General features: G+C 31.3%; 1 protein-coding gene across 1 annotated transcript in view; it reads right to left on the bottom strand.

The window, feature by feature from the left end:
- Positions 1-26430, bottom strand: part of LOC128996434 (protein sidekick-like) — a 213236-nt gene extending 186806 nt beyond the window's left edge. The window contains exon 1 of the mRNA XM_054421761.1: positions 26113-26430. Within this exon, the coding sequence (XP_054277736.1) occupies positions 26113-26185 (73 nt within the window). The 5' untranslated portion in view covers positions 26186-26430. The remainder of the gene's footprint in view (positions 1-26112) is intronic.
- Between the last annotated feature and the right edge of the window lie 1276 nt (positions 26431-27706).

Genomic DNA, 27706 nt, shown 5'->3' on the forward strand with positions numbered 1-27706 from the left:
GATGCACCCTGTTGGTAATCCTTGTAACTTTAATGCTATTGCACATCATATAACAGATCCAACTTGTTTAATTGAAACAGCTGTTAAGACTCATTAATTCTATTTAAATATGAGTACTCATAAGGTTAACACGGGAAACTCCAGAGCCACTGGGGCGAAGCCCGAGAGTCCGATCAGAATAAAAACAACTTAGTTTTCCTAGTTAATGCCTAAAGAATCAGTGTACCAAATTTCAGCCTCCTAGGTAAATGGGAAGTGGGAGAATTAGTGATGAGTGAATGAGTGAGTGAGTGAGTCAGTCAGTGAGGGCTTTGCCTTTTATATATATATATAGATAATACTGTATATAAAAACACAACTTAATGTACTTATGTATACAGTACTTATGTACTGTATACATGAAGTATTTATACGCAGAGAAATTATAAATAATATTTTCAAAAAGAAATAAAAGATTAGGCTAAAGAGATCAAAGATTGTTAACTAAAGAATTAGTATGAAATAAATAATCACGCTTAGTTTTTGATTGCATTGCAAAAATAAGTATAGTTTTAAAAACTATATTTTGGTTGTTGCGCCTAAAGTGCTCATAGTTTCTAAGGCTATATAAATAGTTTACTTTAGTCAATGTATTGCATTGAAATTTTATCGGAACAGCACAATGTCTCTAAAAGGATAAATCTAACACCAATAGGCACAAGCCAAGAGTAAACCTGGTATTTTACAACAGTGTTTATCTTAAATTTAAACAATATTTTTAAATTATACCAATATGTAAAACAGACAACTGTGTATTCAAATTTATTTCTTTGCATCAAATCAAATCAAATCAAATTATCCTTTATTCATTTAAGTACAATTGTACATGAATAGAGTCAGATCTTACAAAATAAAATGTTTTACATTGAACTAAAAATAAGACAGAATATTTATTTTATATGTTCTCCCAAAACTCTTCAAGAGAATAAGGGGCAATTTTAATCAAATACCGTTTCAGACGCGTAAATAGCATATCTTATATAATACGTGATAACTATTTATGAAAGAAAACATTTTGACATCTAATAGTTACCAACTCACCAAATAGTTTTGTAATCCTACTGATGCATAGTTAAATTGGCTTCAAAGTCCATTGCTGTAACGGAAAAAACAAAAAGTCCCTAAATAGTGTGTTGATAGGTTGAAGTTGATCATCATCGTAGCATATTTTATCAACACTCTTATAGTACATATTTTATGTGTACAGTAAAACTATAGCCAATAATATTGGATGACGTATTTTGTATATGTACATTAAATAAACCTAGCCTTGTGCAACTATAATGTAGGATCACAGCTATTGCATGCGCGAAAAAGACAACCCATTTTACATATGACAATATTCTGCAATAAACTAGAAACATTCAATAGACGCGGATGATTCCAAGTCACGAACTCTGCAGTGTGGCAATAGTGTAGAACTATTCTTAGACTGTCAAGTTATTTAAATTTGTTGCTTTCAAAGTGTATAACGATATTTAAAGTCAGATTCATACCATATTTTGTATAAGCAATTGGAAATAAATTTCGTTAAAACCACTGTAATTATCATTGCTCTTTTGTGCATGAACAGCGTTCTGAACGAAACTCGCCAACTCTTCTCATAAATGTTTTATTTTCAAACTTAGTCATTCATCTTAATAATGTTTCATGGTTAGTATATTGGCCATTGCAGGCTTTTATTACGGAATTCATTAGGTATTCTTATAAAAGTCATGTTTTAAAAATGTTTGTACAACAAAATCTACATCAACTGATCATATGGAAAATGTGTTAATTATTTCTCCTGCGACAGTTTTTCAAAGGAGTTTCAGTTCAGTTCTTAGAATTTAAAAGATTCACTTAACAGCATTTTATTTTTACTTAACAGCACTGTACCGGACCAATAAGGTTCAAGGATTGAAGGATTGAGGATTCAAGGATTGAGAAGAAGTAAAATTGAACGCTTTGAACGTCAGCTGTTTAGACCAATTTAATTGTTAATTAATGTTTGGTACAATAATTCGTTGCATCACTGTCAGTGACACTGACACTGAGAGCTTATGAACGAAAACATAACCTCCCTTAGAAGTTATGAGTAGTAATGGTTAGTAATTTAAAAACTGACGTAGGTAAAGTAGTGTACGCAACTCGCGTAAATAGTCCTATAAACACACTTAGACGTTTTTAAGGCACTTGCTTGTGTACCTTACATTTTTACTCGTATAGTTAGCACTATCTATAAACGACCGTTGAGTAAAGTAGGCCTACTATAACAGCTGATTGTTGTATTGTTATTTCATTGAATTTTCTTTTCTTCTTCTTCTTAGAGACCACCATTGTATTCAACCACACAAACATTCGTGTTTTAATATTGTATGGAACATAATTTAACATTTAATGTTTTACACAAGCCAACATGTTTATCTGAATTACTACATTATAATTTGGAAGGAATTTTATTAGGTCTGGAAATAATTTTTTTCCTAAAACAATTCCTCTTATTTTGCTGTACGCATATTATTTGTTTATGACATAACATACAACACCGATTATTATAGATTAGTCAATACCAACTATAATTAAAATTTGGTGTTAAAATATTTACAAGCTTTGTTATTGTTAACATGCTTTTGATATTGAGTAATGAAAAAAATGTAACAGATTACAACGAAATAAAACCACTAAAAAGTATGAATAACAAAGAGTAGATTAAATTACGAGTTAATGATGTTTATAACTTAATGCCCCGGAGCATTTTTAAAAATATACATGCTACAAATAACAGACGAGGAAAACCCAACAGTCAGAGAAGATTCGTGGTCACGTAAAGCTGCATTCCATATGCCATGTGCTATGTGACTAGGAAAGTTAAATATGGAAAACAAACACAATGGATGTTATATATACAATCACACTATTAAATGATAGACAGTAGCAAACAGAAGACAACCGATAGTTATGTATGATTCGTAATGACGTAAAGCTGCATTGCATGTGTAACTAGGAAAGTTAAATATGGAATACAAACTAAATGGATGTTATATATGCAATCACACTATTAAATTATAGACAGTAGTAAACAAAAGACAACCGATAGTTATGTATGATTCGTAGTCACGTAAAGCTGCATTGCATGTGTGGGTAGGAAAGTTAAATTTGCAAAACAAACACAATGGATGTTATATAATATACAATCACACTGTTAAATTATAGACAGTAGTAAACAGAAGACAACCGATAGTTCTATGTGATTCGTAGTCACGTAAAGCTGCATTGCATGAGTGACTAGGAAAGTTAAATTTGCAAAACAAACACAATGGATGTTATATAATATACAATCACACTGTTAAATTATAGATAGTAGTAAACAGAAGACATCTTAATAGTTATGTTTGATTCGTAGTCACGTAAAGCTGCATTGCATGAGTGACTAGGAAAGTTAAATTTGCAAAACAAACACAATGGATGTTATATATACAATCACACTATTAAATGATAGACAGTAGTAAACAGAAGACAACCGATAGTTCTATGTGATTCGTAGTCACGTAAAGCTGCATTGCATGAGTGACTAGGAAAGTTAAATTTGCAAAACAAACACAATGGATGTTATATAATATACAATCACACTGTTAAATTATAGACAGTAGTAAACAGAAGACAACCGATAGTTATATGTGATTCGCAGTCACGTAAAGCTGCATTGCATGTGTGACTAGAAAAGTTAAATTTGCAAAACAAACACAATGGATGTTATATAATATACAATCACACTGTTAAATTATAGACAGTAGTAAACAGAAGACAACCGATAGTTATATGTGATTCGCAGTCACGTAAAGCTGCATTGCATGAGTGACTAGGAAAGTTAATATGGAATGTATTTATACAAAGGGTTTTGTAAATCATGGATCGAAATTATGTTTTAACTCCTTTACGATATTATGAAGGTTCTAGTCTGACGCAATGTATTTACGTTTCGAGGATTTCATAAACTGAAAGAATTTTTTTTTTTAATAGTACCGTAGACAACTTTATTCAATAGACCTTCCAGTTTATAAGGAGTTGAAGTGGAATGTAACAAGTTTACGCCAACATTTTCCATTACAAAAAGGCTAAAGAAACCATTTTACCCATTAAATACTGCTACAGAAATAGTCGTTGGTTTCTCCAAACTTAGAGTGTCTGAGACAGTAAAATAATTTTTAATCTTATAGTAAGATTTATGTGCATTACAGTTTCCTCACTATGCGGTAATGTATTATAACACCTTTAATCTTTTAGGGAATATAAATAAGAAAAGATATATTCAAAGGTTTATTGCGGAGATTTTCCATCACAATGGTAAAAAACAATACACAATGTTTCGGGAACTATAAAATGTTGAAAAATCTTTCTTTAAATCAATAAAATAACAGGTTTTATCACGTAATAACCCCTTACGTTTTAACATTCCTTCTACCCTCCCCTCTCTTGGTTAAATGTCTAGCAGCAAACTGCATTCAGCTGGAAGAGAAGCTTTTAAGGTGATCAGAGTTAATCTTGCCCTCAAGACCTATTTCACCTAATGAATTCCTCCTTGAGGAGCACCTAAGTGCTTTCAGAATACTCAACTCAGGAATCTGTGCAGGATTTGTATGTTTACAGTTGTTTTTATCTTGCTTTCACAATGCTATACGATGTCCTAAACCGACATAGGTAAAGATGCGATGAAAACAGGTGGTATGCATACAGCTTTACTCTGGTTTTGTGAAAAAATAATTGACAATAAAGTTAGGGAAACTAAAAACAATTGATAAAAAGTCAAATATAATATTAAAATTTGTTGCACTGTATGAAATCAAATTTATGTTCATTAAGTAGTTGATAACTTTTCATAATTTATAAATGATACCAAGCTTTTATTGTGAATAATACTCTTTATACATGTAAAACAAGGTGGAATCGTGTTTGTTTAATAAATCATATCATTAATTGTGTGAAGGATACTTCAGTTGTCAAGATATCAAATGACAGATCGATTATTGGAGAAAAACAATTATGAGCACACTAAATGAAAATTATGATACCCTTTAGTTGAGAAAGACAGTTTTAAGTCCTTAGCACATAGTAAAGTGTAATAACATGAACAGGTAACTTTGCTCTAAGATAATCTAAGTTAAGTTTGTAAAGTGGAACTAGCCATTAGGGTAAGGTTACTGCAAATGTCTGCCCCAAAGGGCTGCATACTGCAAACGCCAGCTTCTGTATACTTATGTTAAACACACTGCTTATCCCACGTTGTAACGTATTATAGCTAAGATATAAATTATTATAGTTATACGTTATTGTATAGCTAGGGTTTGTGTGTGGAAAAATAAAAGTTCTGGTTTAATCACTTCAAATAAAAAAAAATCCTTGAATTAGAGGTATGAGGTATTTTGTAGCTGTATATTTACCTGTTATACACCTATAATGGCATATCTCTCTCCATCCCCCGGAGTAACTATATTAATTGGAATGTAATATTTTTGACTTGGCTAATTTCGCGTTACACATTATATTCCTACAGTTACTATAAAGCATATAACCAATTAGTCTTCCAAAAACTGTCCAACACGTTTTTAATTTAGGTTAAATCAAAACATTGAACGAAATGGAAAACGCTACACCAGCTGATCGTAGCCCTATTTCCAAGCGTACTCGAATTACGTGCATAATAAAAGCAAGGTTGTTTAGTGTCGTTTGGTTGGAATACTGGTGTGCCGCAAAGTAAATCTGTGCGACAAAGTAAAATGTGTGCGCCAAAGTAAGTAAATGCAGCAATTAGCAGCTTTCTGTAATACAATCAGTGCAAGGAAGCCCACTTTGTCGGGTGACTGTAGGAAAAATAATATAATGCATAATGTCTCCTTAGATTTGGTTTGGGGTTGAGGCACCCACCACGACTTGTTCTGCTCTGGACGACCTCATCTTTGACAGGGGAGTCGTAGTCGAGCTCACGGACAGACAGTACTCTTTGTGTCATGCAACACGTCAACAGTGCTCGTGGCTTCCATAGGGAGGCTACACGCGTCACGAACGAATGACACAAATCAAATTTATAATGACACAATTCCACTTACTAAGGTGGATTCATGAATTAAGAACCCATATTAGACCCATGTTATGTTACACCATCATATAAATCATGCAATCGTTTTAATTATATTTTCGTTGTATTACCTTACTTTCTGAGGTGGGTTTACAGACTGGTGTTGCTAAAAAAATCAAAGTCTTAACACACGGATTAAATGACACTCACGTAATGAAATCATACAATGCAACTTTATATTACATCTTGCTAAACATGTTGAGTAAAACAATATTGTGGAAACCTTAATTTATATTAACAGTCCATCCAGTGTTTTTGTTCATCCACCAAAATAAGTTGCAAGTAAAATTAATAATTCTCCTGGTATAAGATCATTGTGTTTATAATATGTGGTATCTTTTTTACAAAAACCTTCTTAGACTTAGACTCAATTGTAAGCCTAGCCAATCGCATAATATAAAATACTGTATTTCGTTAGTTATTGTTAAACAAAAGTTTTTCCTATAAAACATATGTTTTTATATACAAATACAGGTGCTAATATACATTCATGTCAGCTTTTATGTTCTTTTTCCAATTCACTGGATTCCAGAAAGTTAGTATTCAAATATATGAATATTCTAAAGGCTTTTGTTGTTGTAAAATATTGCTTTCCCAGAAAACCAAATTTTTCCATGAACTTACTTTAAGAATTCAATATAAAGTGAACAAGTTAAAGATTAATTCTTGATAAGTCCTTTTTGATACATCGAGGCAACTGAAATGAAATAACATTGCAATAAAGTAATACCTTCCTAGTACTGATATTAAATGGATTTGATTGAGTATGTGCGTATCACGTTATAGCCATTTAGTGTATCTTTTATTACTAGTAACTATTACTTTAACGGTAACATATAGTTTGAGACGAAACTTAAAAAAAGTGAACACTTACAACAAATGTTTATAAATATCACTTTTAACTTAGAATAAATCCAGAATATGACTAATATGATGTAAAACTTTCAGGTACCGGAACATCCTAAGGGATGAAAATATCACTTTTCCAGAAACAATTTCGTTTCCATTAAATTACTTCGGGATTTCAATCTAAAGTTGAGTGAACAAAACAAGTTATAACAATGATTCTCGGAAAGCAGTTTTTAATACATTGGAAAGATCATGCATAACAAATCAATCCATCCTTCTACCAAGCCACCACTTTGTATTCTTAGTTGCCCTTGATTATAGGTCATACTTATAATTTATACTTAACTATTCAAAAGCAATTAATGCTTTGCTCAAAGATTTTCTATAATTAAAAATATTTTCGAGACAGCAAATTAAAAAATTGCATTTTTCCAATGTTTATAATATAATTAATTAATTCCATATCAAAATTAAAGCATTTATGCATAGTTGAAAATACATGTTAGCTGAGGTAGAAATACTCCATACGACCATGAATAATAAGTTTGGTGATTGTGGCCGCTTAGGGATCTGCGGAAGTCTGAAATATTCCCGTAATTTTCATTAATTAAGCTAACAGCCCACAAGAGGACAGTAATACTTAGAATGAACTCATCGGCTATTTGAAAAATAACACAGTATATCAGAACGTTTTCAGTATTTTATACAATGTTTGAACTTCGAAATTCATCACCTTATGTAGCGTGTTTTAAACTTAAGCTTCTTGAAAGGTAATTTTTACATAGAAAAAATATTTCTTGTTTTAAATTGTTTTAAGTAGGGTGAATGTTATTAAACCAAAATACTGGTTTTTACTTGAATAAAACAATATATAAAGAAGTAGAGATATTTTGTTTAGTAACTAAGACACTACCTACTTAGTTTATTTTCTAACTCAATAACCAGTAAGGCAACAACATTTGAATGTCATATTTACATTGTTTTCATCGAGCTGATCAAAAGATCTTCACCTCCTAAATGATAATCCCGAATTTTAAGTATATGACAATTTATAATACTAATAAGAGTATAGTGATAATTTCAGAGAATTTTATTGAGTAAATTCTCGAGGTAAATCTGTACTACTATAGGTCATATATTCGTAAGGTATGGTGGAAATAAGGGCACGCAACAGAATGAAATATTTGATGCACTTGTCTTTGTAAGTTATGAGCAATAGACATGCCTACGCATGTTGGCGCACGCTTCGCTGCCTGCTGTATTTTGTCATCTCCTTGGTCAGCTGTTTTCAGAATTCATACACCCATGATAAACTTTTCATATTTTCACAATTGATATTCGTAGTAAATTTACGGTGTTTAACATTAGATTATGTGTAATGTAGAAAATATCATTGTATCATTTATATAATTTATGAACTAACAGAATAATCAGTTAACGTATAAGAAGAATCACATATTATATTTTTGAAGACAAAAAATTAAAACGATATCATTACATACGAAATACTAAGCAACAATCCATTTAATAAAAAATAAAAGAGAAAAACACAACCAGTAGAGTTTCTTAGAGAATTATCACGACATTTTGAATGTTGTTTGAAACATGAGTTAGCTCAAACAACTCTAAGATGTAGCTACACTTATTCGAAATTAAGCATAACGTTTTCCTCAACGTTATGTTTTATACTATGCAGCTTATAGAGCCGCACGGGTTCTCTAGTTCTAAATTTAAAGCGAAAACAATCAAAAACTCAATCCATGAAAAAAAACCACCGCTGCAGCAAACCTGCAGACTAATGGAATTTACATTTGCCTGGTTTCATTTTCAAATAAAGCTATTTCAATAACATTAGTTCTAATGAGTACTTAGGTTTGCTGATACAGGGAGTGTGTTTTATTGGTAAAACATTATTACCTTGGTAAACAAAAATTCAGACTAGTATGCTAGATTTAGGTTGTGTTGGATATGTAGTTTTATAAAATAAGTAGCTGGTTTAATTGAGGAAAATCATATATTTATTGTTTTTCCTACAACAATTTTATAGACAAGCTTTAAATCTATGTTTTTATAAACATAGACATTACTTCACTAATCCTCCGGGTGCAACAGTGCCGAGAAATACATTCTTAAAATTTGCATTTTCGCATCGAATCACCAATTGTTTGGCAAGTTCTCTTAGGTCAACGGTATACCAATTTTGTAAATTGAAAATAAATTACTTTTTTCCAAATAGGAAGTGCAGTCTGTGCATGTTTTGCTGTAATAACTTGGGTGAATCGTCGTAGTCGTGCATTTAATATGCTTGCGTGTCTTTTAAGTATCTTGTTTTATTACAGGGTAAAAATGTTTCAAACTGACTCGAGCAACTCATTTAGTCACAATAAATAAATGTGCCTGCTAGGTTTCACTGTGCGGGTTGAATTAGTTGATCACAAAAATGAAAATAACATTAAACTGAGAAATTATTACGTAGAACTTTTAGTAATAAATCAAGGGAATTCTAAAGGTGTATTTAGCAATAAATTTTCCAATTGAAAAGTCGTACAGGAACATAAATTCAGGTAAAAACTAAAAATAAAATTAACTCGTTCGGAATTACGTAGATTTGAGGGATAATGTAGATGCTGGAACCTTTATAATTACAGTCAAATGATTAACTTTTACTTTCTCCATCTATGCATAAAGTATAGTGAAATAATATAAAATATTAAATAAAACGCTGAAAAAGATTAATGGACTATTATTTTTTTCGTCAAATTTTTCGTGTTTGGGATTTGATATATAATCAGCTTTCGGTCACTTTGTCCCAAAAATGTGGGATTCGAAAGTGAGTGGAAGTGTACAGAGCTATGTACAGCCCACGCCTGTAGTCCGATCAGTTTTGGTATGTGGGTACTAACCCTTTTATATTTTTAATTTTATATTTTATGGTGATGTTAACATAAAACCCATTAAATAATGGACAACCCAAAAATTTACAAAAACAGCCCGAATGAAGTACTATTTTGATACAAATTTAGAACGTTATGGTCATTATGGTTCTAAACAAGACTGTAAAACCTCCATTTCTAAAAAAATGACTGTTCAAAAGTTAAAGTGATTTTGTGATTTTCTTCATAAAGGTAAAGCATGCTAAAGGTAAAAAGGTTGTTGGCATGCAGAGAAGAGAGTGTGTTAGATTATGATTGCTGGTACCGTTTATTCATGATTTATTTGTTTAGAAAACTTCTCAAGAGTCTTTGGAGGCTAGCGGCCATCCTGGATAATTTCAAACAGCTGCTGAAATATTACTTATCGTCCAAAAGTATTTTTCAAACACTGAAGTGATTATAATTTAAATATCTAGTAAACTGTGAGATTAAAACTGTTCTTTGTGGTTTTGAATTGTTCTACAAGTGAGTCCATGGAAGCTAACTACCATCTTGGATTTGCCCCAATGTTAGTTTCGTTAATTTTATACAGTCGTTTAAGAGTTATTTACCATCTCAAAATATTTTAACAAACACTAGAGTGGTTGTAATTTAAATATCAAGTAAAACTGTGGGATTAAATATTTTCTTTGTAGTTTTTTAATTGTCTTACGACGTAGAACGCATAGGCTCTAAGGACTTTTAAATAATGTACTTATATCGTAATGGAAATATTCACATTCTTGAAACAGATTAATCTTTGCCAGACTCCAAACATGTGTTTCTTTGCCTTGACCAAGAAAATGTTACATTTAGTTACTAAAGCCCATCTAGTGTACATGAAAAGGCCGTTCTGATGTTTAAGGACACCAGCAAATAACACCTTGTAAAATAAATAAACCTATAAGGCCTATGGTATAATAAACCTAATAATTATTATTTGGTTGATTTACAAATATAATTCCCCACGAATATAAACAGCTAAGAAAGGCAATATTAAACAGAATAATACCAAGAAAGGCAGCCATGAGAATATTAAAGTGGAATAACTGTTTTTATAGGTCAAGTTTTATATGCATCGAATTTAATTTGTGGAACGTCGAAGCTTTTACTAAATTACTTTTCATCGGTCATATTTAATATTGTTTACTTAACAATTTCTACATTAGTGGTTGCCAAAAAATATGCATTAAAACTTGTATTGTGTTTAAATGTTGTTATTATTGTGTTGTGTTTGTAATAATTGAGCCTTCATTAGCCTAGTAATAATTTCTTATCTCGGGCAGCGGAAACTATTCTTCACATCCAACAGTCCATACTTGGTCCATCTTGGGTTAAAAAGCTAATTAGGAATGTGATATTATTTTTTTATGTTTTCAATCAACCACTTAACAGATTCCTTATTCCTATGATTCCTCTGTTGAAAGAATGATAGCTTTGAAAATGGAATGCCAAAGCCAACATTTTAGCTTTGGGATTTAGTTTTTATTTTTTTTTCTGAAATTAAGATTCAATTTTTAAAAAGCCTAGCATCATCCGACAATATCATTTTGTTTCAACGTAATTTTGTTTAACTCACAGCTTGTTTCAAATTATCACTGAAACTTTTACGTTACAAATTGTTTACAAAAGTATTGATCGTCGGTATTGCATAATATAATATAATTTTTACTAAATGTATTTTTCTGCCATAATGAATTGCTTTCAAGAAATGTGTAATCTCAAACTATTCCTCTTAAACTCTTGCTTATAACCAAGTTTATTCGTGAATATAATCTGTTTGAGTATAAGTTTATGTTATTATGGAAATTTGTATTTATTTTAAGTTATGAGTAGTTTATGTGTTTATAGGTTTTTTATATACATATATAATAGATACTATCAGAATTCCCCTTTATGTATGTTGATATCTGAATAATATGTTTTTGACAGCAGCTCTTGAGAAATATAACGTAATACGTAAATTCGCTGAATAAAATAAAGTTCTAACTGACTATTTGATTCCCGTGCTCAGGGCGGGACCACAGTTAAGTACTGTATACCAATAAAATGTGTACAAGAATCTCTGATTGCATTTTGTTTGATTCAATTACATACAACACATAATTTAAACATTAAAGTTACGTACAATTTAAGGGGAAAACATGATTTGTTTTCTTTATAAGTGATCCTAAGTGAGTTTATAATGTAATTGTTAGATTCTTCTGAAAAAGGATATTTTCGTGAATATATTTAATTTTGACAGAAGTTGTCGACGACAATAATTGAGAAAACAAGAGTTGAATGAAATTCCGTCCAAAGTTTGGAGTGGAGGGTTTTGTTCAACTTTATCTGCCACTTCACCTCACAAAAGATTTTTTTCACTGGATGTAAATTTGTTCGGAAGTTTGGGTATCCCAACTTTTGTGTCTCAATACAAACGCCTTGGAAAGTGTATTATAAAAATATCTGCTAAGTACATCATCATATTTTTCCACTACTGTAGTATTTTTTATCCATAACATTTGAAAAATAAATGCAATTTTTGGCCAACGTGCTTGTCAAAATTATTAGTATTATGGAATGAATTTGTTGTCAGCGAAAAAGGTTATGCTTAGTTAATGCATTGATTTGTAATACCTTTTTTTAATTTTCACTCTATTTATCGTAATTTTAATAAAAAGTTATTTGTATAATTACAATGTGCAATAAGTTTTGTTTAAAACTAACATTATAATTAAATAAAATCTTTTTAGAGTAAAGTTAGAATATTTTATGCTAGTCTTTCTAAATATGGAAACATGTTTTAAAATTCATTTTTGTCAAACTAATGTAACATATTTTACTACAATTTTATAGTACTATTGATTAATAGTTAATAAATAATAATATGAAGGAAATTAACCTATAAACACAAGTATTTATGCATTAGCAATGGTATCACGCAAGAAGCAAAAATATAGAATGATTTATTAAAATTCCCGTCTTCAGAAGAAAATAAATTATTAACACTAAACTTAAATATTTGAAACGCGTAACACTACCAAACAATTTAAGGAAAAATACTTTGTCGAAATGGTGAGACTAAGGAAAAATTAAATTACTCGTTGTTGAGTTCTAAAGGTGAGCAAAGTCTTCATCGATTATCGCCACTTCACTCTTGTAATAAAAACAACTTTAACAAAGACAGTTTCAAAGCAAAGCATTTGTTGAACTTTTTTACTTAAAAGTCGACAAAAGACTTAACGTCACTTTCGCTCAACTTGTTTCCGAGCGTTTTTGTACCTTTACAATTTCTGGCATTATTTGAATTCAACGGCGTGTTTAGGATCAAAGAAAAATAATCGGATGACAAGAAAGAAAATGAGATTTGGATTGCTCTCATTCGACTGTACTGTGGATGACAGGCAGTATTGAACTTATGTATAGAAATGTCGTCGGCTTTAAATGAACGTTTGTACAATTGCTTTATATTTGGTGGAAAGTAGAAATTCGTTCAGCCCCAAACAAATTCAATCACCTCATAAATTCGGCCAGTTGTTCATTCAACATTTTAATACATAACATTTTCAATGGTAGTTAAAAAAATATTTCAATCATATCAGCTTGTTTTTTTTTTTTGATCGATCAAAATGTTTTAAATCGCTGTCCTGATGTTAAAAACTAGTAGATCACATGAAATATATATTGTGTTCTTAGTTTGTCATGGTTGTTGTCCAACAAATGTTGTCCAAATTATACATGTTTATAAGCACCTCGAGACCTTATTCGTAAAGAAAAACTATTTTCACAGCCTTCAGCTTAAGTTATAATCTATTTGACTTAAGTAAAAAAGCTATTGCCTGTATAGGAAAACCACGATTTTATTCACATTACTTGTATTGTATACCAATATTCATACATAATTAACTGAATAATTTAAAAGAATGTATTTTTTAAATCTGTTTTATAAAACATAACACGAAATAAGCCCTTTCTTTAAGTTTGTCTTAAGGGAGGCATGGGCTGTAGGCGGTCTTTCTTTGTTATTCAACAATGGACACGGTTTATCTTATCTTTGTTTGGAAACAAACATATGTCAAAGATTCGTGGTTTTCTTTAGCTGAAGGAAATAACAATACCTTTTCAACTACAACTAATAATTTTCCTTTCCACCACAGGGAAACCAAAGTAAATCTAGCAGGTAATTGAGAGTTATAACCATAGGATTAAAGTTTTGGCAACGAATTAAACAAAATATTTGTTTGAAATCAACCAAGCAAGGCAGGTTTAGCTGAAAAACTCATTCTAATATCTCACTCTTCGACAACGATTCAAAAGCCAAGTGAACCGAAAGCAATCCTTCGTAGTTTGAGACTAAATCAGGAAAACTGATTAGGTAACTGTTAAATTACCTAGAGTAAAAAACCTCCAACTGTGTAAATCTTATTTTTGATGTTAGCCTATGGATTACGTTAAATATATGAATTGGTGTAAATATCTGCTTCGTTGTAATTCAAAATCCTCATGTCGCAGGTAGTTTCGACTTTCAGGAAACCATCTTCATGCGTCTAAGAATGGCCTTAAATATTCAAAATTATTGAAAAAACTGTGAAAATACTGCCTGCAAAATAAATATAGTAAATGTGTTGATAAGTTGTACACTCGGCGAAATATTTATAGTCTCAGCTTTATCGAATAAAATTCCCCCAAACTGTTACCATCTGATCACCCCATCAAAATGTCGTCGAAATACACACGAACTTTGAACGGTAAAACGTTTTTATACAGTTTCTATGCATTATGTGAATTGACGACCTTCTGATGAAGTGATCCTAGCATCCTTTGACTCCTGATAATGACTTCCTGCACTGATATAACTTTTTTTATCTTAGTAATTGAAATTTGTTTCATAGTTTTATCAAGAAATAAAATCAATCCAAAACATTAAGTGTAAATAGAGTGTGTCCGTGGTCAAAGGTGTTAGTGTCAAGATTTGTACCGAACCGTAACCATTCGGACTAAAGTCTTCATTATGAATCTTTACTTGTCTTTTGATTATATGGAAACATTTTGATGACAGCGTAAAACACACAAAGGGAAATACGTTTGAGAAAAATATTAATCTAATACGACCAAAAAGGAGATTTATTAAGATAGGTTCGATTTTAACACTTCTTCATTGCTCGACTATTGGAGAAGTAAGCACTTAGATTTGTTATACTTCTCTCTTTTATTCTCCCCTCCTATACCCCATCTAAAAACTTGTTCTAGAATCGGACCAAACCCTCCATTTACCGAGTTTTTAAAATGTCTTGTTTATTAAAGATAAAATTGAGTAATTTATCTCATTAAATAAGAGCCACTTATTTACAAATACCTCTTAACTAAAGTGTCTCTCCAATCTGCTTTCTCCTTGCCTAGCCATACCTTAATAACTTTTTGGTAAGTGTACTTTCTTACAAATAAGCACTTTGTATAACAAGTAGATTTTCAATCAATTTACATTTCCCTGTTCTGAGCTAGCAAAAAGAACACTACAATATGAGAACCTGGAGCAGGTAGATGAGAAACTTTGCTAAATATTTTAACCATGTCTGTGGAGAGCACTTGTTGTCGCAGTGACGAGAGACTCTTGTGTCTCATTTTTGTTGCCATTTTCACCATTTAGCCCATAAATGTATATTTCCACATACATCAATCTATTGATATACGGATAGTATTTTATTTAACACTCTAAATCTATTGTAGTTATTCTGTCTTAAATTTTCTCTTAAAAGTATGAGATAGTCTGCGGTTTTCCTTATTTAAACTGTTTTAATTTTGTAATTTTATATGATTTCTAGGTAAGTAAATTACTTTTTTAATACAAGTAGGCCTACATTAAAGTGAAGTGTTTAAATATTATGTAAAATTGTATATACATTTTAAACAGAAATTTTATATTGAGCTTAGGACAAAATAAAATTTGACGACATTACTGGATCTGGAATATTATACACTTCCCTGTAGATAAACTACCCAAACCATGTTATAGAGTTTCTACAAACCAAAAACTATCCGTGTCATGTGTTCTGTCTTAAGGATATAATCAAATTCTAGAACTTGGAGGGGTGTCACTTTTTGTATGTCCATCATAATAGTTAAATAACATAAACACATGAGCACTAAAAATTAACTCCAGACAAAAAAACAGTGAAATACAGTCTGTAAAATAATTGTAGGTGATGAGTTGTAGGCCTGCCCAAAGCAAAATATTTTTAGTTTCAGTAATATCAATAACAATTATCCAAACTCTTACCATCTGATATTTGTTTTAGATAAATCAATTTAAAACTATAATGATTACCATATCAGTTGGAGTGTTAAAGACAAATTAATTAGTTATTAAGGGAAAGTATAGAGGGAGAGGGGGGAGAGAGAGAGAGAACGGATAGAGGAGGAGATTAAACAATGAAGCAAACAGTCTTTGTCTCAAACAATAGAAACCATTTATACAGTTGCAATTGTCGTCAATTCCACAACATTCTTTCAAGTAGGTCAATTTTACGTCCTTTCAACATAACAAGTTTTCGGCGATCAATCTAATTATTTCGACCTTTAAGCAGGTTAAGTGGTATTTAGGATTAAATGTAATTAGACTTTTTGCAACACTTAGAACACTTAAATCTTTTATACACTCAGAGCTATTTCTAAACGTAATTCTTTTAAAATCCTTGTTCAGCGTCTTTGACTCATAGTTCTATTCAGTGTTGCTTGAAATAAAAGTGTTTTACTAAGCGTTTCTCTAGTAACCAGCCTCAATAGAACTTACCTATTCCACTATACAACATATCATATTTTCTTCAAACGATATGGCGTAAAAATTAGGCTAAGATGTTGTCCAGACTCAGCATTCTATTCATAACAATCTATCTACAAAGACTACTTAGGTCAACACATCGACTTAACAGCGTCTTAACCCCGTAGACATTTTCTCAGCTGGTTATTTAACGTTCAAATTGATAGTTACAAGATGGGCAGATTTCATCAGGAGTTTTTCTGATTCAAGGTAGGAAAACCTTTATTTATAATACTAATACTTTTATTTATAATACTTGAGATAACCTACTTCATCAACAGCGGACTTTTCTGAAGAAACTTGAATCTCAGCAGAAAGATATAACTATTTAACGTTAAATATGGAATAAAATATTATCGAGTCGTAAATTATATTACATTTTCTTTAAAAATAAAATTAACTTAAGGGGGACGAAGCCCGAAAGAAAATTACCTTTTAATTACCATTCGCAGGTATACCAGATCATAAGCTTTAAAATGGCACCTTAAAACCCGCTTAGTAGGGTGGCTGGAAAAGGGTATATGTTGCAGAGAAAACTCTTAAGTATTTATATATAAATAATAAAATAAAAATCTGTTGAAACTTGTTGATTGATTTAAAATTATAGACGAAAATTGATACAACTGTTACTATGTTGATCGATTTCACTAGGTCAAAAACACCGGTGATTATCAAGCAAAATCGTAGCCTAATAAAGTAAAACAATATTGCTTGGAAACTGTAACACCCTAATACAGTAAAATAAGTATATGGTTGGTAAAATAAGTGTACGCGGATTTAACTAGCCTCTTTACACGTGGAATAGTTAAAGTCTGATAATGTGAATAAATCATTAATATGTTTTTAGTTCCTACATCCATTATTTGTCTAGTTCCGAAAACTTTAGCAATATAAAAATATATCGATTTAATATGGAAAAAAGAATTCCTGTTAAAGCCCGAGACAAACACTACTACAATGAATAACTAGTAACATATTTTATAAATTGGATAAATTATGAAAAAGTTAATATTTTCCACTCCAACTGGACAAGATAAATAAAAAAACTCAGGCACGTTTTTTATAAAATTTCTGTTTTAATAATAATATCCGTTTTTGGTCCCCCTGGACCCAAAAGGTTGTTTTCGAAGTGATGTCTGTGTGTGTGGATGTGTACAGAGCTATACACCTGTTGTCCGATTTTGATGAAATTTGGTATGTAATCCATGGTATCTCCAGACGTTTTTTTTAATGGTGATCTTTTAAAAAAAGTCACAAAATAACGGAAAAATATAATTTTCTCAAAAAAGGCCAAAACGATTTTGATAAAAGTTAATATGTTATAGTCCTTTGAATTTCAAACTAAATGGCAAAATTCCCATTTCCTTAAAAATTACGGTTCAACAGATATATTGTAACTTATGTTATTTTCCTATAGATTTATTTAATATGGAAAAAAAAATAATTCCTGTTAAAGCCCGAGACAAACGCTACTACAATGAATAACTAGTTACATATTTTATAAATTAGATAAATTATGAAAAAGTTAATATTTTCCACTCCAACTGGTCAAGATAAACACAAAAACTGAAGGCACGTTTAATTACTTAACGATGTTGAGCTTATTAAAAGTTTCGCAGCGCAACGTTGCTTTGTTATCATAAATTAATTAACGACTAATGATAACGTTAACAGCGATGCAGCTTTTCTTAGGGCAAAGCGTTTGTTCGACAAGTAAACATTGACTTAGCTCTCTGAAAGAAACATAAATATTTGCAGCTCTAAAAATTATTAAAATAATTGTCATCACTGTTGCTTTTTCATATACCAAATTGTATTGTTTTGTGACTTTTCTTCGACTTAACAAATCAATCTTTGTTAACCACTATATTGAGACTTCGGTGCGAAAGGAATTAGATTACTATGAAACTCACTTCCCTTAAAAAAGTGGTGCGGTTTCAAGTGTAAAAATGTATCTGTGCAAAGATTCGAGTACCTACACCCGGGAATTACGAGATGATAAAGTCATAAAAAGATAAGTTGGAAAAACACAAAGGTCTTAGAAATGGAAAAGATTTAGATTTATTAAACTCATTTACACACAAACATACAAAGTGCCTGACTAGATTACATGTTACGAATATTGAGGTTGCTAGTTTTGTTCCGACCAGGGTTTATCCTCAACCATCATGCTATTTGTCATCAGAATATTTGCTATCCAACGATAAGTTGACGTAAAATATCAAGTCCAGAAATGTGTTTGTTCCCTTAAAACGCAAATAATCAATTGTATTGACAAAGTACAAACAAACAAATAGTGCACACAATGTAATAGAACTACTTAGATGAAGGCTGTAAAAGTTCCATCCAACTTTACGATTTTATCGGGAAATAAAGACGACCTCACCGTGTACTAGGTCACTGAAATCTACAGCTTCCTTAGACAGCCTATGAGTAATCAAAAATACATTTCATTTATTGACATTTTTCAATTTTCACGTACAAACTCATGCCGTAAATGTATTGTACGTATATTATTAGGTGGACTGTGTAATTTACAAGACTTCGTTAGTCAGTATTTACCTCTTGACTTTGTTTATTTCATCTTTATTGTATTTATATTGCTCAACTTTTAGTTAAGTGTTTTAAATACATGATCTACACGTTTAAGATACATATTTAGATTGTTTTCTAGTTATTTGCGTGCAGCTTAAGGTGGCCTAGGAACCACCACTTTACGGCTATAACACGTAGCAAAATCCTTCTGTATTTGGCAGGATTTGAAGGTAGGACTCAATGCCAGATGGCCTGCGCTAAAACAGACGAATAGACCAATTGTAGGTTCAGAAGGGTTGAAACTTGTAAAGTAAATCATTTATAGTATTAAAAAAATTGTTGAGTAAAATAAATAGTTATATAGCCTACAAAATTTGTTCATAAATTGATAATATTTTGTATATACCTCCATTTATACGGAAATCACATAGCTTATACGGTTTATAAAACCCATACAATTATAAATAATGTTGCCAAGTAAATCATTGGTCGTTGATTTATAAAAAAAACTGTTTAAAAAAATTTGCTGAGTTATAAAAAAAATTTTTATTAAAATATGTTCGTATATTGAAAATTTTTAATATATCTCCATTTATATGGAAATAACATAGCTAATATGAAACCAATACAATTAAATAATCCCTCCTAGCATGAATGTGTATTTAAACTGGAACATTAAAGGCATGTTGGATGAAAATAATATAAATCAAACTCCTACACGTATTGCAAAGATTAACACAAAATAAACTTTTATTAATTACAAAAATATTTGTTAACTATTTTTGTATTTCTTTGAAAGGTGTAACTAACATCAATATGAGTTTTAGTTGAATAACTACACTTATAAACATGATTTTAAGAACCCAGGGGTGGTATATTCAAAAATAGATCTAACATTAATTTCAACGTTTTTCAGTAGATATATAAGGAAGTAACTTTCTGTGAGAAACATCAAAGAGGAAAACGCTACCTGTTCATCCCGTTTGGGGTTGTTTGTATGTCATTTCCAGGAAAGCTTGGATTTATACAAAGACAGCTGGGGAATTGTTAGTTATTTCACAGAATTAATAAACGAGTACTCAAAACGGAAAACCGGAACACGCAACTCCTGTCAGAAGGTAAATTTGTTAATTGGGCTCCAGTGATTGGATGTATATCCTACTCAATCAGATTGAAAATAAACTCCGCTTTGACTAGAACATCGCTATACGAAGCGAAATAACATATAAAATGTTATCAGCAATACTGTTTTTTTACTGTGTCTGTGTTTGCGCTGGTGGTGTTTTTACCAGGAAATGGTTGCAATCAAGTCTTTTCAACATCTTTCGTCGACCTCTTATAAGATATAGTAATTAATTGATAGCATGATGATAAATTACATTTAAGCCAAGAATCGACCCTCCTGTGGACGAACCAGCTACCTTCAGTTCAGAAGGCAAGCAATATAACCACTCCTCGTATCAAATACCTAATGATAATAGAATTGTTTAAATCATCAATTTTTACTTTCTCCCACCATACATAGTACGAGTATATTGAGAAAGTATTGTTTTCGTCAACATTTCAAGTTTGAGTTTTGAGTAAATATATAAACTGATATGCATTACATTATTCAAAGTATAAATTATAGTTTCTACTTTCATTATTTTTCTAGTTCTGAAAACTTTAGCAATAAAAAATAGATTTATTTAATATGGAAAAACAAAATTCCTGTTAAAGCCAGAGACGAACGATACTACAATGAATAACTAATAACATATTTTAAATTATTATTATTTTATTATTATTTTTTATTATTTTAAATTGCAGAAATTATGAAAAAGTTAATACTTTCCACTCCAACTGGTCAAGATAAACACAACAACTCAGGGCACGTTTTTATAAAATTTGTGTTTTTATCCGTGTAATATTCGCTTTTGGTCCCCCTGGGTCCCAAAAGTTGTTTCCAATGTGATGTCTGTGTGTGTGGTTGTGTTCAGAGCTATACACCTATAGTCCGATTTTGATGAAATTCGGTATATAGGTAGTAACCCATGGTATCTCCGGGCGTTTTTTTATTTTTTATTTTATTTTTAATGGTGATCTTCTTAAGAAAGCCACAAAATAACGGAAAAATATTATTTTCTCAAAAATGGTCAAAACGATTTTGATAAAAGTTTAGTATGTTATAGTCTCTTTAAATTTCAAACTAAATGGTACAATTCCTATGTCCGTAAAAATTACGGTTCAACTGATATTGTAACTTATGTTATTTTCCTATGAAAACCCCCATAAAATAACAACAAATCTGATTTTAGGGAAAAGCCGGGTTTGATTCAAGTTAATGTGTTATGCTCCTTATAGTTCTAAACAAAATAGTGAAACCACAGTTGCAGGTAAAATTACGGTTCAAAGTTGTTGCAACTTTTATGATTTTCCCTATAAAATATCATAGTTACTCCCACCGCTTACCCATGATTAAGGGTATTGACAATCTTATGGGAGAAAGTATGTGCTGATACCGTTTATTACATTTTAGTTAAGGATATTGCTAACTTATTCTGTAAAATTAAATTGGTAGTGTCAAAAATACAGGTGGTAGCAAACAATAATTAGTAGGGGAGTTTTTTTTTTTAATTCTGATCACAACTTCATCAAAGTTATATTTCCCAGGTAACTATTGAACAATACCCGGTTATCCGATGAGGGTGGAGAGCACTCGAGTAGGATATACCAGCCAATCACTGGAGCCCAATTAAAAATTTACCCTCCAACCGGAGTTGCTGTTTCGTCGAACACGTATCCTGGCATTGAAGAACAATTTGTAAAATTAGTTTGCAACCAGAGATTATGGTATTTCGTGTTTTAATCTAAATTAAAAATTATGTATGATGTGAAAATTGATATAGAATTTTATGTGAATGGTATCTAAAATATATCTTACCTGTCATGCTGTATCAATAAATGTTTTAGAACTGTTTCTATCATAAAAAAGATTGTTTGGATGTGTTTATACACTGGTCCGTTGCTGATACATTAATTTTACTCTAAACCATAGTGGTGTTTTAAGTTATACATAGTTTTAAGAACATTTAATTTACGCATTTCCTTTTTATTAAGAATACTCTTACCTATCACGAAATTTACAAGTTCTGAATTTGCTGATACAGACGAAAATGTTTGTGCTTGATCTATTTTAATATTTAAATTCATTTTAAATTAATTTGTTTAAATTAGGTGAAATATAGGAACATTAAAAAATTGATATACTTTGGTGAAATAGAAAACAAATGTTCTTTCTACTTTGAATAATGTAATGCATATCAGTTTTAATTCTAGGTTAATCTAATTCATACGAAATGTAATCTTTCCTTTTTGCTTATACTTTTACGCCTTCCACCTACTATTTTACCATATAAAAGGTATGCATATAGTTTACATATATAGTTTACACAACACTATAGTTTACATATATTCGTTTGGGACACGTTTCCTTTCCGTTTTAGAGGGATTCCTAACACTTTTCAACTTAAAATGTATTGCAATTACATGTAATATTCATCTAGTTTCTTCCGAAGTAATTTTACATTGATGAGCCAAATTAAAACACTTCCAATTTTCGACTCCGACCCTTTTTCCCTTTTGACAATAGAACCACCACAACTGCCAGGTTGTAATTTAATTTTGGACTCGACGTCACCAAAGTGATATTTGCCGGGCGGGGGGCGTCAGAGTGTCACAGTTGCAGTTTTATGGGCTAAGTTGAAACGATGAAACGTTTTAGTGGAAAACTCTGGAAATTTATAGACCACAAAATTGATTTATATAATCCGCTCGGATGAAAACCTAAAGCTGTGATAAACACTGTTGGATTCCATTTGGCGTCGTCTCCTCCTCGCTGAAACTTATTAAAGATGTGTTTACTGCCCACCCAACGAAGAGGGTCTTCGTACTTTTTACTTTATAATAAATTTATGATTAATAGAGTAGTGATATATAAATAACACCATACGCTTATTTTTTTGTCTTCGGTGGCAGCAAATTTACACATTTTGATTTTGCTAAATCACTACCAATAAAATTACTTTTCTGGTTTAGGAATAGTGTTTATTCACTTCACCTTGGCACACTACTATCGATTTTAAACTATATGCTGTTTTTTAGTTTTTAGAATGTTTGAAAATCTAACATTTAGTAATTATCTACGCATAGTTATTGTTCGTAAGCAAAACACGCTTATCAAGTCTCGAACACCATTAGTATTATCATTGCTATATATTATTATGGTATTAGTTTTGGAACAGCTACGTTAGGTGCGCTGAATGTAGAGCGTATAACAGCGTAGTGAGGAGTAATATATAGCTTTGTTGTTGCCCAAGAACAGCTGTTTTTAAATCGGGAATACCTATGTCCCAGCGAGCCTACTAACCAAGCGTATTTCCCTTTGACCAGAAATCCCTTGCCCTTTGCCCTTTCCCTAAAATATGTTTTTAAAAATGTCACAATTATTCCCAAATTAAATAACATTAAGTTTAATGACCCGTCGTTTCTATAGGTTTTATGCTACAGGGTATGAAAATACTGTAGTATTACATTTTTAAATATTTAAAGACGAGGTTGAATTTTAAAAAATTGCCAAATTCTATCGTAATATCACCAAAAATGAGCTAGTTACAACAGAATCCTTTTTGTCCATAAAATAGCAAAAGGATTTACATTTTATTTTTTATTTTATCTGTAAACATTAGGCGTTGAACAACATCTCATTTGACATTATTTGTTTTCAAGCTCAAAAAAATTGCAAAAAAGGAATATAATTTAAATATTTGTTATAGGCTTCCACGGTAATTATTGTAGAATCGTCTTTGTCAACTATGCGGAGCCAAGTCGCCCTTAGAATGGCACTTTAAAATCCTTTCCGAAACGTGTGACAGTAATCGAAGTAATTCGACGATTTTGATATGGTCGTCACCAAAGACCACAATTTTGTAAATTATTAAAATATTTCAAAGTTTATTTTTTTCGAATAAGAAATTGAACCAGTTGAACCCATAAAACCACATAAGCTTCAGTACAGTTCTATTGTACTAATATAACATATACTATTAATAGTACTATACTACAAGTTCCTGTAGTTCGATTGTACTGGTTCGTGAATCCATTCGAATAGACGTATTTAAACTAATTGTAGTTTTGTCCTCTGGGAACGTCAAAGTAACAAGTAAATCAGTCCCCGGTTTATGTCTTACCAGACCTACGTTAATAGCTTAGTCGGGTGAATTCGTTGAAACAATTTGTGAAAAACGTCAACCTATTAAGGAGACATGGACATGATTCGAATCATCAAAAAGCCACTGGGTTCAAACCCCTTATATCGGCAGGCAATAACTAGAAACTCTGAGCAACCGAACTCATTCCCTTGACGAGAAAACCATTCTAAACGGAAAAACTTGATTTCAGAGATTTGCGATGGAGCTAGTATTTAAAATACTGGAATAGTGCTATACACTTTCAAAATAACAAACCAAAACTATTTGTTTGGTACATCCATTTGGTATACTGTCATAAAGGTATGTAAATGATTGAATGAATCTTTTAAGTTATATGATCTATGATTGTGGTAAGAGTTGTCACAAACAAGTTCTTTTACTTTTCTAGGCTTCAAAAACATCCCAATCTCAAACTGTTCAGTTAAAATTTGCTCCGAGTACGCTTTTGGTTTCAGCTCCAATCAATTAAACACACAAGTAAACAATAAGGGAATAGTTTAACAACAAGCTTCATAAGTAAAAAATAAATAAACAAATATATGTATTTTACGAGTACAAGGGATTTAGCATAAACATGATTTAGTTTCTCGCTAATTAGCCATTGGATTTAGTTTAACTAATGAATAAATGGCTTTCTAGGACTAAAATATTAAATAAAGGCTATTAATGTAATTTTGCTTATGTTATTTTTTACAAACTGGTACGATCGTCTTCTACATAAATAAACAAGATAACTTTGCATATGTTAAATATTAAAATAGGCACTATTATTATTATAGTCCATTATTTTCATAATTATGTTTATAATAGTATTTATGCTTTGTTAAAATAGTAAAACAAGCTTTTTCCGTGTGTATTTCGTTTTATTTAAGTTCCTCATTTCTGTACATACGTTTGAACATTTTCAGAAGATTGAAACGCATTATATTAATGTTTGATGATTTAAAGATGACAATAAGTTTGCAAATACTTTATTTTACAAGAATTAACCACAAGAAGAAAGTCACGCAAGGAAAATTCCCAATTAAATAGAAGGAGTGTACTGAAAAACTTATTGTATAAATATGTAAAACTTATGTAAATGTCATAAGAACGTTTTACCGATTGGTGTACTCTAAAACGAATTATTTCAAGTAAGCTGAACTATAAAATACGAAAGTAAAATCCATTCTTTCTATTCACTTCCTTGAGAATGTCTTTTTATACTCCAATTATTTAAATTTCTAAATACTATTTGTTAGTATTAATATTCAACGAGTTTTTTATAAAGTAAACACTTAATAACTTGTTTACATTGGCTTTCACAAATTTTAAAAATATTAGTTTTAACGAAAAAATAGTTGTTATCAATTGCCCACTCATGTATTAGACTATTAAATGTTTAAAACAATACTGTTGTTTATACCTCCATACATAATGGAATTACAATTATCAATCTGTAATCTCAATCAAATATTGCTCTAAAACTCAATCTTTGTATCCACCGACTTTTACCGCAGTTTTGCATAGTATATACACTGACATGTTATCAAATCCATGCTAATCCACCTTCAACTTTTAAACTACCAATTAACATCCAAATGCGATTACAACCTCCAAACAAAGACTTTTTACCTGTTTGCGCCACTAGAAGTATCAAAGCCAGAAAGACGGAAGTCCAGACCCTCCTGCTACGTGCTTTTCTCATGTTTGTCACAATCACTAACACCTTTCACATATCACCACACTCCCACCCTAGAGTTGGCACTCGCATGTGTCTACCGGTATGATATAGGTGTGTTGTATATTTATTCAACTGTTCAATCATAGTCGATCCAGTGGTTCACCATGTGTAAGGTCTATGTTTGTCACTCATGGCAGGACCCGCTAGATCCCGTTCTGGAGGTTACTACCGACCTAAGGGCATTGCACGGTGCACAGTCACAGCCACCCTTGCACGTTGCACAGTACTGAGCTCTAATCCACCCTCATTACTCCCCCTAAGTGCGCAAGCGCCGACCGCCAGCCTCCTAGCCCGGATTCTACCCATTGCACATCTACTTTTTCACAAGGCCACTCACAAAGTCGTGGTAACTGCAGAGGTAATAGTATGGAAAAAATGAATATTATGAAATTTCTAGCAGAAATAGAGTGTAGTTATTTTCTTCTATTCCGAATTCCAAACTGTGGTTTTAGTATGGATTATAAGTAAAGGGAATGTAATAATATCTCTAACTAATCAGACAATAATCCACTCACCTGCTTTGTAAGCACTTTTTACTGGTTTATCTCCTACGCTTGTAAAACTTCATACCTCAGTACAGACGCTTTCAAGGGAGAGTGGTATGAACCCCTGAAATCTTTGTGTGTGTTCAAACTCATATATCTAGCACTGAAGTAGATGTTGAACTCTACGCAAGCAAAACACTACATAGATAACATATTTTAATAGCCATTACTTTGTATGGCCTAAGTATGTTTATGTGACGAAAAGTCATGTATAAAATCATTTTTGAAATAGTAATAACCCATTGAGTAATATGTTAATCTCTGTCAACATAAAGTCTGGTTTGATTTTTTATCATTTAGAAACTTAGTTTTACCCACACATACGTACTCTTAATAAAATTATATTAGTTCAATATTAAAAACTGAAAAAAGTTTATAATAGTTAAAGTTTTGGGTTGACAATAGAATATTGTTAATCCTATCTCAGTCAAATATAGTATTAAAGTTACCGGATTCAATTTAAGAAAATATTAAACCCAATGTTATAAAACATTATCCATGATTTAACTATCTTAACAGATAAACGTATAGAATGAATTTCCATCACGGCAAAACAATACTGTTCGCTCTTCCACGGAATCAATATATTTGTCTATCCTGAGTGGCGATGAAGCTTCCTTATGTAAACAGTTCATTATACATTACACTAATGTAATGAGACACGTTATCCAAGTACTTTGAAAACTCTGTTGTGACGACCAAACTGCTTCGCCATGGCAATGAAACGTAGCTCGTCCCGTATTATGTTCAGACTTGAAACGTTTAAAATGTCTGAAGTTACACATGTGTTAAAATGAATTCTTATGAGGGTGGAATCTCTTACCTTTTGATTTGCCAATCATCGGATCTGAAAATTCAAATTTAAAGGGTTCATGTCCAATCCCAAGCTTAGGCAGGGGCAATCAGATCCTTCTATCATTGTCTCCCTAGTATGTAGTAA

The sequence above is a fragment of the Macrosteles quadrilineatus genome, unplaced genomic scaffold (assembly GCF_028750875.1).
Source record: "Macrosteles quadrilineatus isolate MER2022 unplaced genomic scaffold, UCM_ALF_1.0 Scaffold_6__1_contigs__length_79288215, whole genome shotgun sequence".
NCBI classification, from domain to species: Eukaryota; Metazoa; Arthropoda; class Insecta; order Hemiptera; family Cicadellidae; genus Macrosteles; species Macrosteles quadrilineatus.